General features: G+C 49.9%; 1 protein-coding gene across 1 annotated transcript; it reads left to right on the plus strand.

The window, feature by feature from the left end:
* The first annotated feature begins 310 nt into the window (after positions 1 to 310).
* ADIG (adipogenin) lies at positions 311 to 8,583 on the plus strand. Its single transcript, XM_054467828.2, is given in 4 exon segments — positions 311 to 507; positions 6,101 to 6,215; positions 8,227 to 8,245; positions 8,248 to 8,583. Coding segments are annotated over 4 exon segments (597 nt in total). The 5' UTR covers positions 311 to 380.
* The last annotated feature ends 7,704 nt before the right edge of the window (positions 8,584 to 16,287 follow it).

Raw genomic sequence — 16,287 nt, forward strand, 5'->3', positions numbered from 1 at the left:
CCCGGGGGTAATTTTTGTCCCATCTATTTTTCTAACTTAACAGAATTATCTCCATCTTACAAGAAAGAGGGTCACAGGGGTGTCATGAACCCAATAGCTACTGGGCTGAGATTCAAACCCAGGCCTGCCTGGAAACCTGGGCTTTCTAATTCTCAGCCAGACTGTCTGTCTCACTGCCTCACTTCCCACCCTTTCATCCAGAACAACTCTCCCTCAAAGTGTCCCCTGCATGCTTTGCCTGAAGTACACTGTGACTTCCTTGTTATGTCACAGCTCAGTCACAGTTGGGCTGAGAGCAGAGCATGGCCCAGCCTGCCAGTTCCCCTGGGGCAGCCCTGCCAGCCCAGCCCAGGCTGGCCCAGCTTAGCCACACATGCACCATGAAGTACCCTTTGATGCCGCTGGTGAATGACCTCACATTTTCTTTCCTGGTTTTCTGGTTCTGCCTCCCTGTGAGTTTGCTGTTGTTCTTATTGATCGTCTGGCTACGCTTCTTACTTAGCCAAGGTGAGCTTCTTACCCCGTCCAGGCAGGACCTTAATCCTGGAGCTAGGCAGGGGGCCAAATAGGCCAGTGTGTCCTGAAACAACTGCAGAAGGGGCTTCCCTCAGTCATTTTAAGTGCTGGCTTAGATACAAGCAGTCAACTCTTAAGTGGAAAGGATTGGTTTGGTTGTTTAGGGTTTCTTAACCTAGAGTTCAAGAGTGAGTCCTAGAGTTTGAACCTAGAGTTCGAGAGTGATCTTCTGAACAAATTAGAAAGAGGTTATCCCTCCAGGCAGATGAACTTCTAGGTGCCCCTTTCAGCTGGGGTACAAGGCTCTGTGAGCAGAGCGTGGGCTGGATTTCAGCCCCGCTCACCCTCTCAATTGGGTGCTTTTGTGCAGTAAACAGCTTGCACGATGGGATACAGCAGCCTTAAGCATGTTTCAGGTACCTGCAGACCACTCACTGTTTTCTGCCTGGGCCGTGTATCAGAAAGGATCTGGCTTCTTCGAGAGACAGGCTCATGGAAGCCAGCTGACATTCACCCTGACCTCAGCATGCCACCAAGAGGAGCAAGGGGTGGGACGAAGCTGGCTCTGGAGGAAGCTGGGGGTGGCTGGGCCAGGACATGGCCTGGCTGTGTGGCAGGAGTGGGACTTCTGCTCCTCTGGCATGTGTCTCCCTGAGCATCCCCTTCAGCAAGAGGTCTCTTCCTGCTGGGCACTGTGGCTCACACCTGTAATCCCAGCACTTTGGAAAGCCAAGGTGGACAGGTTGCTTGAGCCCAGGAGTTTGAGACCAGGCTGGGCAACGTCTCTACAAGGAATACAAAAATTAGCCAGGTGTGGTGGCATGCATCTGTGGTCCCAGCTACTCAGGAGGCTTAGGTGAGAGAATTGCTTGAGCCTGGGAGGTCGAGGCTGCAGTGAGCCGAGATCACACCACTGTATTCCAGCAGACAGAGTGAGACCCTGTGTCAAAAAAAGGCCTCTTCGTGGGGACCACTTGACCTCCTACCTCCTGCTGCTGAGTGCCATGACCTTTGGCCAGCTAGGCAGGGAGGACGCAGCACATGCCGCCAGCAATGGTCAGATGTCGTTGAGGCAGGGTGAGAAGTCCCTCCCCACACCCCCACTAGCCCCATGATCTCAATTGTAGGGGCTTATAATTATGTAATTATTGGGAGCTCCTGGCAAGAACTTAGGATGTCCTTTTGTTTCTAGAAAGTGTTTATTTAAAGTATATTCTCCTCATAGTCCCAGGGTAGACCACAGCCCTCCCTGAGGGGCACAGTTCAGGCATTGGGCCCCACAGCTGGTGGGGAGTCAGCCTTATTTGCATACTGGCGATAAAAGTTGTCTCTGGAGTCTGGAAGATATGAGTTCAGATTTCATCCTTTTTTTTTTTTTTGAAACAGAGTCTTACTCTTGTCAGCCAGGCTGGAATGCAGTGGCACAATCTCAGCTCACTGCAACCTCTGCCTCCTGGCTTCAAGCGATTCTCCTGCCTCAGCCTCCCGAGTAGCGGGGATTACAGGTGCCCGCCATCACACCTGTCTAATTTTTGTATTTTTAGTAGAGATGGGGTTTCACCATGTTAGCCAGGCTGGTCTCGAACTCCTGAGCTCAGGTGATCCACCCGCCTCAGCCTCCCAAAGTGCTGGGATTACAGGTGTGAGTCACCGCACCCAGCTTCATCCTTGCTTCTTAATAGTTCCTAATAATAGTGAACCTATTTGGAACACTGACTATATACCAGGCCTTGTGCTAAACACTGGACGTGCATAATCTTATTTAATCCTCAGAATAACCCTGCTTAATAATACTTATATCACAATTGGGGAAACTGAGGCTTGGAGAGGCGAAGCAACCTGTCCAAGGTTTCTCTGTGAACTACTTAAGAGAGCCAATTGTCTGCCTTCAAATCCTGACTCTGCCACCTACCGGCTGCGTGACTGTGGGCACCTCTCTGGGCCTTGCTTTTCTCATCTACAAAATGGAGACAACACTAGTGCCTGCCCATTGGGGTTGTGACAGGCTCCAGTGGTTGACGCATATCGGGTACTTACAGGGCAGGACACACAGTACACATACACACCTGGCACATCGTAGGTTCCTGTAGGCTGAGAAAATAGTCCAGCCAATGTTGGTTTTGTCAATGTGGGAGGAAATGCAGGTGGCGTGGCTTTGGATGCCTTCTCCAGAGCGGAGACATTTCTCCTACCACCCAGGCCAAGGCCTGTGGCGTGAATCTCCTCCAGCATTCACTCTGCGTGGAGGCCCGACTCCAAAACCAGCCTCCAGCATTCACTCTGCCTGGAGGCCCGACTCCAAAACCATCCTCCAGCATTCACTCTGCGTGGAGGCCCGACTCCAAAACCATCCTCCAGCATTCACTCTGCGTGGAGGCCCGACTCCAAAACCATCCTCCAGCATTCACTCTGCCTGGAGGCCCGACTCCAAAACCATCCTCCAGCATTTACTCTGCCTGGAGGCCCGACTCCAAAACCATCCTCCAGCATTCATTCTGCCTGGAGGCCCGACTCCAAAACCATCCTCCAGCATTCACTCTGCGTGGAGGCCCGACTCCAAAACCATCCTCCAGCATTCACTCTGCCTGGAGGCCCGACTCCAAAACCATCCTCCAGCATTCACTCTACCTGGAGGCCCGACTCCAAAACCATCCTCCAGCATTCACTCTGCCTGGAGGCCCAACTCCAAAACCATCCTCCAGCATTCACTCTACCTGGAGGCCCGACTCCAAAACCATCCTCCAGCATTCACTCTGCGTGGAGGCCCGACTCCAAAACCATCCTCCAGCATTCACTCTGCCTGGAGGCCCGACTCCAAAACCATCCTCCAGCATTCACTCTGCCTGGAGGCCCGACTCCAAAACCATCCTCCAGCATTCACTCTACCTGGAGGCCCGACTCCAAAACCATCCTCCAGCATTCACTCTGCGTGGAGGCCCGACTCCAAAACCATCCTCCAGCATTCACTCTGCCTGGAGGCCCGACTCCAAAACCATCCTCCAGCATTCACTCTACCTGGAGGCCCGACTCCAAAACCATCCTCCAGCATTCACTCTGCGTGGAGGCCCGACTCCAAAACCATCCTCCAGCATTCACTCTGCGTGGAGGCCCGACTCCAAAACCATCCTCCAGCATTCACTCTGCCTGGAGGCCCGACTCCAAAACCATCCTCCAGCATTCACTCTTCCTGGAGGCCCGACTCCAAAACCATCCTCCAGCATTCACTCTGCATGGAGGCCCGACTCCAAAACCATCCACAACCTACCCCACTCCAGCCCCTCCGCAGACTTTCTCCTGAGAGGCTGTTTACTGGTGTCATGTAGCATTTTGAAATAAGTCCTTTGTTAATTTTGCAATGAAGAGAAACTGTCCTTAAAGTGAGGTGGGCATTCCTCCCTCAGATTCCCCGTCTTCTAAAACTCCCGGTATTATTGTGTGTGTTTTGCCCTTGTGCTGGGAACTGACCCAATGTCAGGGTTTGGGGGTGTTAAGAGGGGTCAGGACACCCAGACCTGCAGTTTTCTATTCTGCTGCAGATCCCTTTATTGGAATCAATTTGCCTGAAATCCAGTTTGAAAAGCAGACAGGAGTAGCTCTGCTGCCTCCTTCCCACCGCCCCTGCAACACTCCTGCTGGCTCCTCAGGGCAGTTTCAGGCCTCAGAATACAGAGGGTTAAGCGTGGAATACCCGACAGGATGCGCTTTCCCAAGTCGAAGGAGGAGCAAATGGGGAGGAAAGGAGAGCTGCCTGATGAAACTGGCACTGAGGCAAAAATGATAATGGGCAGCTCAACTCCTGCAGAAGCTGGTCAGTGGGGACAGTGCTACTGTCTGGCCATGACATGGCCATAAGGTAGAGGAAGCCACACACACCCTTCAAGGGGAAGATGCCCTGCTGCTGGCATTTTCCTTTTGCAATTTGAAAGGAGTTTGCAGAAGGATGAAGGGAAAACCTCCAAAGAGATGGGTTTGGGGCTGAAACAGAAGAGTGGAGAAACAGGCCCTCATGGTGGGCCTTGGAGCAAGATGTTCAATTCAAGGCTGCCTTTAAATCCCCTGAGTCCAAACACACCCAATGGAACTGTGGAGTGGGGAGGCTGAATTTGCATCCAGTAGCACCACTCCCTGGCTGTGAGCCTGGACAAGTGATTTCACTATCCTCATCTGTAAAGTGCAAAAAATACTAGTAATTGACTTCAGGAAGTTGTTAAGAGGATCAGATGAGAAAATGAATGTAACAACACTTTGCACATACTCTATGTTCAAAAAATACTCTCTAGTGAAGAACAGTCACTTCACGCCATCCTACTGACTTTTTTTTCTTTTTTCTTTTTCTTTTTTTTTTGAGATGGAGTCTTGCTCTGTCACCAGGCTGGAGTGCAGTGGCACGATCTCGGCTCACTGCAACCTCTGACTCCCTGGTTCAAGCGATTCTCCTGCCTCAACCTCCTGAGTAGCTGGGACTACAGGTGCACACCACCACGCCCAGCTAATTTTTGTACTTTTAGTAGAGACGGGGTTTCGCCATGTTGGCTAGGATGGTCTCGATCTCTTGACCTCGTGGTCCACCCACCTCGGCCTCCCAAAGTGCTGGGATCAAAGGCGTGAGCCACTGTGCCCGGTCCCTACTGACTTTTAAGACATACTAACTGCCAACACTGTTGAAGGCCTGTGCCAAGTCCTGTGCTGAGTTTTACATGTCTTCCTTCAGTTAACCCTCATCCTAGAAGATGCTGATATTATGCCATTGTACAAACAACCTTTGTTACTTCTCTGCAACTAGTGAAACAATGCAAGAGTTTAGTAAGAAAAATAATCTTCCCCATCCCTCTTTTTTCTCACCTTACCTCCCCAAGATTAGTCTGTTAGCAAACTCATTAAAGTGTGCAGGTTTTCAAAAAAAAATTGGGGAATGGTGCAGCATTTGCTTTTCAAAACAAAAAGATCCTACATTTCTCTTTAATTTGCTTATAGTATACCATAGATATCCTGCAAGTCAGAAGATACAGATATGATGCAAACATTTTAACAGCTTCATGACAAGCCATCAGACGGAGGGTCCAGGTCTTCATGTGGTGTGACTGTGCCACAGCTTAGTCACCCAGACCTCTCGTGATCTGTGGACGTGGACACAGTTTCCAGGTGTTTTATTGTTCGCGTGTGTGTGTTTCACCACAAAACAGTGCTACAGTGGAGATCATTGTGCCTTTGTACTCAGATATTTGTTAATGAATGAACTAGTGGACAAATGCCTGGATGGGTCAATAACTGTGTCTCTTCACTGCCTCTTCCTGGACCGTGTCCAGTACAGTATGTCATTTGCTAACCTCTGTGTCCTCCCCTCTAGTAGATGGATATGGCCATTTTCTGAGTCACAGGAGCAGCCTTCTTTCTTGGTCCCTGGTCACCCTTTAAGGCCCTGAAGTCTTCCTGAGGCCTCAAGGCTGGCTCATAGGATTCTGCCTTGGCCATAGCCTCAGGCAAGTCTGCAGGGATACCCAGGCCTGGCAGGGGACTCCTTCCTGGGTCAGGGGTAGGAGACAGGATGTGACCATCCAAGAGGCCTTGCCTCATATCTCCACAGATTCAGAGGAAAATGACTCCAGTGTATGCTTGGATTGGGAGCCCTGGAGCAAAGGCCCAGCCGAGTTTTGCTGGAAGGGGACACTCCACGGCCAAGAGAAGGAGAGGCCCTGCTGGTGAGCCTGCTGTGCCAGGTGAGGCCCTTCCAGGGGCCAGGGGGAGCCTCAAGGCCCACCCAAAGCCTTGGGCAGCTGCTACGTGGGCAAGAGGCTGCCTCCACCATATTAGAGGTATGCTCCCTGGCCATGCTGGATGATGGGTTCTCTCCAGCGTGTGAGGGCCTTCTGCTTCATTGTGGGGGAGACCTGGTGTTGCCCTGTTAAAGGACCAGCCCCCTGTGCCACAAGGAGCCTTTACAAAGGTCCCCTACCCTTTACCCTAGGGCCTCACCCGAACCACTCTCCTGACGGTCTTTGGCCAGCTTTTCCCTCAGACATCTGCGTGGGGCACTCCCTCACCTCTGAGGGCTTGCTCTAATGTCACTCTTTCAGCAGGGCTCCCCTGGCCACCCTGTTCGATATGAAGCCCCCACCCCATCTTCCGCATTGTGCTGTTTACCCTGCTCTGCTTTCCTTTCACTGTAGTACTTACCGCCTTCTAACACGTTTGATCGTGGCTGCATCCAAGGCCCCAAAACACTGCCAGACACACGCTGGAGGCTCAGTACATATTTGTGGAAGGTTGACATGATATTATTATTATTATTATTGTTACAATGGCTGGTATCCTTGGGGGCTCAATAGGTACCAAGGCCTGTTTGAACTGTTCCCCTTCCACAACCTTACTTATGAAATCCTATGATGAGGAAATGATTCTCACCGCCATTTACAAATGAGAACATTTACAAATGAGAACATTTATGAATGAGGCACACACACATACTCTCATGTGAGGTGTCAGGGCAATCAGATGCTGTACCCAAGAGCCCTTGCACCCATTGAATTCCTAGGAGACCTCAGCCATTCCAGTGGGGTTAGATGCCATCTCTATACCAATGGCCCCAAAATGTGGGTGTCTCATCTAATCTCCTCCCAAGCTTTATTATCTGTCTGCTTGACACCTTCTCATGCCTAGAAGAGGAATCTTGATTTCCATTGTCACCCAGCCAAGCAAAACAGCACCCTGATTTTCTGCTAGCTTTTCTTCATCTCCATGAATAGCACCACTGTGGATTGATTCTGTTGCCCGAGTCACGAACCCGGGAGCCAGCCTTCTTGCCTCTGTCTCCCAACTCTAATCTCCATCTCTCATGTGTCCGCCTTTTTCTATCTCCTTGGCCACCATAGCCTGCCCTACTCTGAAGTTGGTTCATGCAGCATGTTCACTAGCTCCCGACCCTGACTGAGTGGAGGGAGGAGGTGGTGAAAAGGAGGGCCCCTCACTTAACCTCAGTTGTAATGATTTTTAGCCTTTTGGGTCCTACCTTGACAACTGAGGGCCCTTTTCCCAGGAAAACTCACTCCTCCTATGCGTGCCCTCAGGGATTTGTGTATGGGGCCAGCTCCACAGATGTGTAACCTGCAGTCCCACAAGGTCCCAGGCTTGGTTTCATGCTTGGCTATTGCTGCCTTGAAATTCTTAATTTTTGAACAAGGGGCCCCACGTGTTAATTTGCTATTGGGCCCTGCGAATTATGTAGCTTGATCTGTTTTTATATCATTTGTGGCATGAGAAAAGATTTTCAGACCCTGCACAAGAACCCTATCCCATTTATGCATAGCCCTTCCCACCCCTATCACTTACCCACCTCTTTCTTTCTTTTTTCCCTTTTTTTTTTGAGACGGAGTCTTTCTCTGTTGCCCAGGCTGGAGTGCAGTAGCACAATCTCAGTTTACTGCAACTTCTTCCTCCCCAGTTCAAGCAATTCTCCTGTCTTATCCTCCCGAGTAACTGGGATTACAGGCACATGCCATCACGCCCAGCTAATTTTTCTATTTTTAGTAGAGACAAGGTTTCACCATATTGGTCAGGCTGGTCTCGAACTCCTGACCTTAGATGATCTACCCGCCTCAGCTTCCCAAAGTGCTGGGATTACAGGTGTGAGCCACCACGTCTGGCCTTACCTGCCTCTTTCTTACTTTTTCATCCCAATGGCATCCCTAGTCCCAACCTTCCTTTTGTTTCTAGTTTGGTTTTCCTGGAGTCATTGCAGGGCACTGGCAATGGCAGAAGTGGATGGGAGAGACTTGCCAGGGAGGCAAGAGGACTTTGGCAACTATGGTGCCTCCCTAGAACCCCCAACTCATGTCCTCTTCAGACCGACATGTGAAAGCCTCCAGAGGACCCAGCCCTTCTCCAGCATCGCAGATGACCTCCAGCCCTGCAGGGAGCCGCTCAAGTCTAGGAGGGCATGGGAGCAGTGAGCAGGCCCATGGGGAGAAATTGGCCAATTTAATTCAGAGGGGTCTTAAAGCAGGGCTGGGCCGGAGGGTGTGGGTCCATATTAAAGAAGCGAGGGTCTTCCCATGCCCGGGGGACCCCTGACAAACCTACCAGGCCTGACCAAGTCATTCATTCAACCAGCGTAGGTCCGAGACTCAGCCCTGGCCCTGATTCAAGCCCTCTAGGACCTTCTTGGGAATGCCCAACCCTCTTCCATCTGTTCAACGGGGATAGGGGGCTTGCTCTGAGCTTCCATTCTCTGATTTCAAATTCACTCCTTGATTGGACTTCAGGCTGATCTTAATAACAAATATTTGATAAATAGCTGCAGAGTGTCTACCAAGTGCCTAGTTTGGTAGGAGTAGGAATACCTATAGGAGTAGCTCAACATTTAGTGAGTGCTTACTACACATGTCAGGCACTTTTCTATGTGCTTTATACATACGATTGCTGGCCGGGCACGGTGGCTCATACCTGTAATCCCAGCACTTTGGGAGGCCAAAGCGGGTGGATCACTTGAGGTCAGGAATTCGAGACCAGCCTGGCCAACATGACAAAAACCCCATCTCTACTAAAAACACAAAAATTAGCCAGGTGTGATGGCTCACGTAGTCGCAGCTACTCGGGAGACTGAGGCACAAGAATCGCTTGAACCAGGGAGGTGAAGGTTGCAGTGAGCTGAGATCACGCCACTGCATTCCAGCTTGGGCAACAGAGTGAGACTCGGTCTCAAAGGAACAAAAACAAAAACAAATACATACGATTGCTTTTAGCCTTTGTAAAAATTCTGCAAGGTAGGTTGGTTACCTCTGTTTTACACATGGGGAAACAGGCACAGAACAGCTAGTAAGTTGCTCAGAGTCACACTGGGAAAGTTAGCATTTGAACCCAGGTTTCATGACTCCAGAACCAGGTCCCACTCCACCGTGCCAGTTCTTCCCCAGGTGGGGTGCTGGGGGAGGTATGGTGGGAGGTGTAAGGTTCCAGAGGCTGCAGGATGATGGGGGTGGGGGGATAAAGGGACAGGCCCTCCAAGGTACCAACTGGGCATCATCTTTATCCCTTCTTTCTCCTTCACTCCACACCCCACCAGCCACCACGACTCCTAAATGTCCAAAAGAGAGAGAATTGAGCCTGAAATCTTAGCTTGTCTCCCGGCCTGTGGTCTTCTGGCCTTGGTCTCTGCTCTTTCTGCCCTGTTGGAGTGATCCACCCAAAGCACAAATTGGGACATGTCCCTTCCCGGCTTCATGTCTTCCATGCTTTCCGTTGTCCATGGGCTAAAGTCTGAGCTCCTCATCAGTTGCAGAAAGCCACCTTTTGGGATTTGAGCCCCACTGAATTTGCTGGATGAGGTTTCTATTCTTACCCACAGGCTACAATGAACACTTTTGAACCTAAATCCTTGCCCACAATTGTGCTTCTATCCAGAGAACACATTCTGAAAGGAGAAACTGTTGAATATAAGACACGCATTTACCTTTTGCAGACACTGCTAAGTTGCCCGACCAAAAAGTGGCCCCAAGGTTATATTAGAAGTACCTGTTTCCCCAGTCCTTTGCCCCGCTGTGCAATCCCAACATGCTCTCTTACATATGCACACACGCACTATCACACACTTACACACACCCTCATACACACACACTCTCATAGACACACAGACACACATCCTCATACAGACACACACATACACACATTGTCACACAGACACACCCTCATAGACACACACAGACACACACTCTCAGACACACCCTCATACAGACACACATACACACACACCCTCATACAGACACACACATACACACTCATAGACACAAACCCTCACACACACACACACACTCATATACATATACACTCACACCCTCATACAGACACACTCATACACTCACACATACATATATACTCACACACATACATATACACTCACACACATATACACTCACACCCTCACACATACACTCACTACACTCACATCCACATGCATACACACACATATGCTCTCAGACACCCTCACACATACACGCTATCACACATAGACACACTCTCATACACTCACACACATGCTCACAGACACATATCCACTGACACATACAACCTCACACATACAGGCACACTATCACACAGACACACACACACTCATACACTCATATACACGCTATCACACAGTCACAGACACACTTATACACACACACATATACACTCACACACCCTTATACAGACACATACACACTCATACACACACCACCTCATACACACAGACACACTATCACACACTCACACACACATGCACACACGCATTCTCACACATTTAAATATTTTGTTTTCAATCAGGCTGTGGCTTTTAAATGAGAATGAGGAAGAAACCTGGGCTAGACAACACACATCCATAGACACGCGCCCTCACACATGCACACACACTCACAACCCTCCCTTCTCCACACGAGCCTTGCTCCAGCTGATGAGCTTTTGTCACCGCGGGGTTTTCCTGGGAGCTGCAGGGGTGTCGTTGAATGAACCCTGTTGGCAACTCCTCCCTGTGGCGGAAGCTCTGCCTCGCGTTGTATTTTCGCCAGGTGGCCGGTTCTGTGGAGTCTCCGTGCACTGCTTACTCGGCCCTGCCCTGCTGTGCTGTGAGGGGCTGCTGGGCTATTGTTCAGCCTCCCTTCTGGCCTAGAAAAGCCAGCAGAGCCCCCCAGCCCTCTTGCCCTACCTGCTGAGGAGCCAACCCCGAGGAGAGTGAGTGCAGTGGGCCCTGCACTGGGGTCTGGGGAGAGCGTCTGCCATGCCCCTGGAACCTTTGAGGCAGAAGGCAGATGAGGCCACTCCTCAGGGCCCTGGGCAGGTGATAGCCCTGGAGAACAATTGTGGGGAGTGTGGGGGGACACCTTCCCTGCTTTGGTGAGGGCTGAGACCCCGGGCCTCTGCGGATGTGGATGAGGTCCCCATTCTGGCACACACACACACACACGCACACATGCACACTCATACAGAGGGGATGGGCATGTGACTGGTAAACACATCCCTTTACACTCTAGTCACAGGCTCCTGAGAGACACCATCCCCACGTAGCAGCCGCGGCTCACTGAGTGCCCACGCATTATCCCACTGGATCCTCACAGCAGCCCTCTCAGTCGGATCATGGTTCCATTTTCAGACGAGGAAACTGAGATTCAGAGAGGTTAAGCAACTTGTCCAAAGTCACACAGCCATGAAGTGGCCCATTTTTCTGACTCTTAACTGGGATGTGTGTCTCCAGATCCACAGGGATGCCCCTGGCTCTTCCTAGAGCTGAATGACGGAGCTTAAGGCTGTGCGGTTGACGTTTGTAGGAAACTCAAGGTGCACTCGGCACAGCAAAGCTGTCTCCCCAGGCTGAGGGGCGCAGGGAGCCTGCGAGGACAGTCACCAGCATGACATGGGAGCACCGCAGGGCCATCAGCAAAGCAGGGTGCATCTGACTGTCACTGTCGGTGCATCTCGTTGAATGCCACACCCCGTGTCACAGCATATCTTCTAGGCACAGGCTTATTTTCTACCCCTAACCCTGGGGCCACAGGCCTGGACTCCCGAGTGCAAGCCCATCACCATCCCATTCAGCCTCAGTGTCATCATCTGCAAAACAGGGCCAATCCCCTCTGCATTTGCTTCCAGGAGCTCCCATGACAAAGTGTCACAAGCTGGGTGGTTTAGAACAACAGGAGCATGTGGGCTCTTATTTCTGGGGGCTAGAAGTCCACAGCCATGCTACTGGCATTGCCAGGCTCCCTCCAAACCCTGCAGAGGAAGGAGCCTTCCTTGCCTTTGACAGGTTCTGGTGGCTCCAATGTGCCTCAGCTTGTGGCAGCATCACCCCGCCGCGGCCTCTGCCCTCCCATAGTGTTCCCACTGTGTGTCTTCCCATCATCTTCTTGATATGCACACCTGTGTCGGGGACCGATTTACCCCTTTCAGAGGGACACCAGTCTTATTGGGTTAGGGCCCACCCTACCAACTACATTTTAACTTGATTATCTCTGTCAAAACCCTATTTCCAAATAAAGTCACTTTCATGTGCGTCCATGTAAAGAGACCACCAAACAGGCTTTGTGTGAGCAACAAGGCTGTTTATTTCAGCTGGGTGCAGGTGGGCTGAGTCCGAAAAGAGTCAGCAAAGGGAGATAGGGGTGGGGCCGTTTTATAAGATAGGGGTAGATAAAGGAAAATTACAGTCAAAGGGGGGTTGTTCTCTGGCGGGCAGGAATGGGGGTCACAAGGTGCTCAGTAGAGGAGCTTTTGAGCCAGGATGAGCCAGGAGAAGGAATTTCACAAGATAATATCATCAGTTAAGGCAGGAACAGGCCATTTTCACTTCTTTTGTGGTGGAATGTCATCAGTTAAGGCAGGAACCGGCCATCTGGATGTGTACATGCAGGTCACAGGGGATATGATGGCTCAGCTTGGGCTCAGAGGCCTGACATTCCTGTCTTCTTATATTAATAAGAAAAATAAAAGGAAATAGTGGTAAAGTGTTGGGACGGTGAAAATTTTTTGGGGGTGGTATGGAGAGATAATGGGCGATGTTTCTCAGGGCTGCTTCAAGCGGGATTAGGGGCAGCGTGGGAACCTAGAGTGGGAGAGATTAAGCTGAAGGAAGATTTTGTGGTAAGAGGTGATATTGTGGGGTTGTTAGAAGAAACATTTGTCATTTAGAATTATTGGTGATGGCCTGGATACAGTTTTGTATGAATTGAAAAACTAAACGGAATAAGAGAAGGAGAAAAACAGGTATTACAGGACTAAGAATTGGGAGGACCTAGGACATCTAATTAGAGAGTGCCTAAGGAGGTTCAGCATAGCCTTGCCAGCAAAGATTATTTATTTACTTTAAGAGTTAAGAGTGGCAGTTTGGGGATAGCACCAGGAGATATCAGCTGTGATGGCTTGGAGAAACAGTGTAAACCGGCAGTGTAAACAAAAGCAGGGCATGTATGAGTAGTTAAGAATGGTGAATAGGACTATGACTAGATAGAAGATAGTAGGGATGACAAGTTTTTCGGGGCACAGTCCAAGTTGGTCTGGTGTCTGGAATGAGACTGGGGCCTAATAAAAAGGAGCGTCCATACAGGAGCTCAAATGGGCTGTACCCTGTAGCATTCTGAGGACAGGCCTGAATTCTGAGAAAGGAAAGTGGTAAAAGTATTGTCCAGTCCTTTTTAAGTTGGTGGCTGAGCTTGGTGAGGTGTGTTTTTAAAAGACTATTAGTCCGTTCTACTTTTCCTGAAGACTGAAGACCGTAAGGGATATAAAGGTTTCACTGAATACTAAGAGCCTGAAAAAATGCTTGGCTGATTTGACTAATAAAGGCCGGTCTGCTATCGGACTGTATAGAGGTGGGAAGGCCAAACTGAGGAATTGTGTCTGACAGAAGGGAAGAAATGACCACGGTGACCTTCTCAGACCCTGTGAGAAAGGCCTCTACCTATCCAGTGAAAGTGTCTGCCTAGACTAAGAGGTATTTTAGTTTTCTGACTTGGGGCATATTGAGTAAAGCAAATTTGCCAGTCCTGGGTGGGGGCAAATCCTTGAGCTTGATGTGTAGGGAAGGGAGGGGGCCTGAATAATCCCTGAGGAGTAGTAGAATAGCAGATGGAACACTGAGAAGTTATTTCCTTGAGGATAGATTTCCACGATGGAAAGGAAATGAGAGGTTCTAAGAGGCGGGCTAGTGGCTTGTACTATAGCATAGCCTGCCTTTGCTGGTGTGTGGCGATTAGGCCTGGTGGAACTGCCATCAATAAACCAAGTGTGATCAGGGTGAGAAACAGGGAAGAAGGAAATGTGGGGTGAACGTCAGGTGGATCAGAGAGATGCAGTCATGAGGGTCAGGTGTGGTATCAGTAATAATGTGGAAGGCCGGATTGAAGTCCGGGCCAGGAACAATGGTAATTGTGAGAGACTCAACAAAGAGTGAGCACAGCTGAAGGAGACAGGGAGCAGAAAGTATATGCATCAGGTGTGAGGAAGAAAACAGATTTTGGAAATTATGAGAGCTGTAGAGAGTGAGTTGAGCATAGTTTGTATTTTAAGGGCCTCTAAAAGTATTAGGGCGGCAGCAGCCGCTGCACGGAGACATGATGGCCAGCCTAAAACAGTAAGGTCAAGTTGTTTGGACAAAAAGGCTACAGGGCGCGATCCCTGTCCTTGTGTAAGAATTCTGACTGCACAGCCTTGCACTTTGGCTGTGTGTAACGAAAAGGGTTGGGATAAGCCAGGGAGAGCTAGGGTGGGGGCAGTCTCTAAAGCTGTCTTCAAGGAATGGAAAGAGGAGTGGGTAAAGGATTTAGGATCTATGGGGTCAGCTAGGTTTCCTTTTGTGGGTTTATATAATGGTTTTGTTAGGATGGCAAAACCAGGTATCCAAAGGCGAAAGTATCTAACCATGCCCAGGAAGGAAAGGAGTTGTTTTGTAGAAGGGGTTGGGGTTTGAGAGATCAGTCAGACACGATTGGCAGGGAGAGCACGTGTGTTTTTATGAAGAATTATGCTGAGGTAGGTAATGGATGGAGAAGAAATTTGAGCTTTGGAGGGGGATACTTGATATCCTTTGGAGAATAAATGCTGAAGGAGCAGAAGTGTGTCTTGTTGAGAAGATTCAAAGGAGGGGCTACAAAGAAGAAGCTCATCAATATATTGAATAAGGTGAGAAGCAGAGGGGTGGAAAGAAAGTAAATCATGAGAAAGAGCTTGGCTGAAGTAATGAGGGCTGTCCTTGAAACCTTGTGGCAGCACAGCCTAGGTAAGCTGCTGGGACTGATGGGTGTCAGGGTCAGGCCACATGAAAGCAAAGAGAGGCTGGGACGAGGGGTGCATGGGAATAGTGAAAAAAGCATCTTTAAGATCAAGAACGGAATAGTGAGTTGTGGAGGAAGGTATTGAGGACAAAAGAGTGTACTGGTTGGGCACCACAGGGTGGATAGGCAAAACAATTTGATTGATAAGGCGCAGATCCTGAACTAATCTGTAAGACCTGTCCGGTTTTTGGACAGGTAAAATGGGGGAATTATAAGGAGAGTTTATAGGTTTTAGAAGCCCATGCTGTAGCAGGCAAGTGATAACAGGCTTTAATCCTTTTAAAGCGTGCTGTGGGATTGGATTTTGGAGTTGAGTGGGGTAAGGGTGATTAGGTTTTAATGAGATGGTAATGGGCATGTGATCGGTTGCCAGGGAAGGAATAGAGATGTCCTATCCTTGTGGGTTAAGGTCGGGGGATACAAGAGGAAGATGCGAAGGAGGCTTTGGGTTGGGGAGAAGGGTGGCAATGAGATGCGGCTGTAGTCCAGGAATAGTCAGGGAAAGAGATAATTTGGTTAAAATATCTCAGCCTAATAAGGGAACTGGGCAGGTGGAGATAACTAAAAAAGAATGCATAAAAGAGTGTTGTCTAAGTTGGCACCAGAGTGGGGGAGTTTTCAGGGGTTTTGAAGCTTGGCTGTCAATACCTACAACAGTTATTGGGGCGAGGGAAACAGGCCTTTGAAAAGAAGGCAACGTGGAGTGGGTAGCCCCCGTATCGATTAAACAGGGGATGGACTTACTCTCCACTGTGAGAGTTACCTGAAGCTCGGCGTCTGTGATGGTCCAGGGGGCTTCCGAGACGATCGGGCAGCGTCAATCTTCAGTTGCTAAACCAAGCAGATCTGGGAAGGAGTCAGTCAGAGAGCCTTGGGCTAGAGTTTTAGGGGCTCTAGGAGTGGCTGTTAGGCGAGCTGGGCAGTCTGCCTTCCAGTGGGTCCTTGCACAGATGGGACATGGCTTGGGAGGAATCCT

Source organism: Pongo pygmaeus, chromosome 21 (genome assembly GCF_028885625.2).
Source record: "Pongo pygmaeus isolate AG05252 chromosome 21, NHGRI_mPonPyg2-v2.0_pri, whole genome shotgun sequence".
Lineage (NCBI taxonomy): Eukaryota > Metazoa > Chordata > Mammalia > Primates > Hominidae > Pongo > Pongo pygmaeus.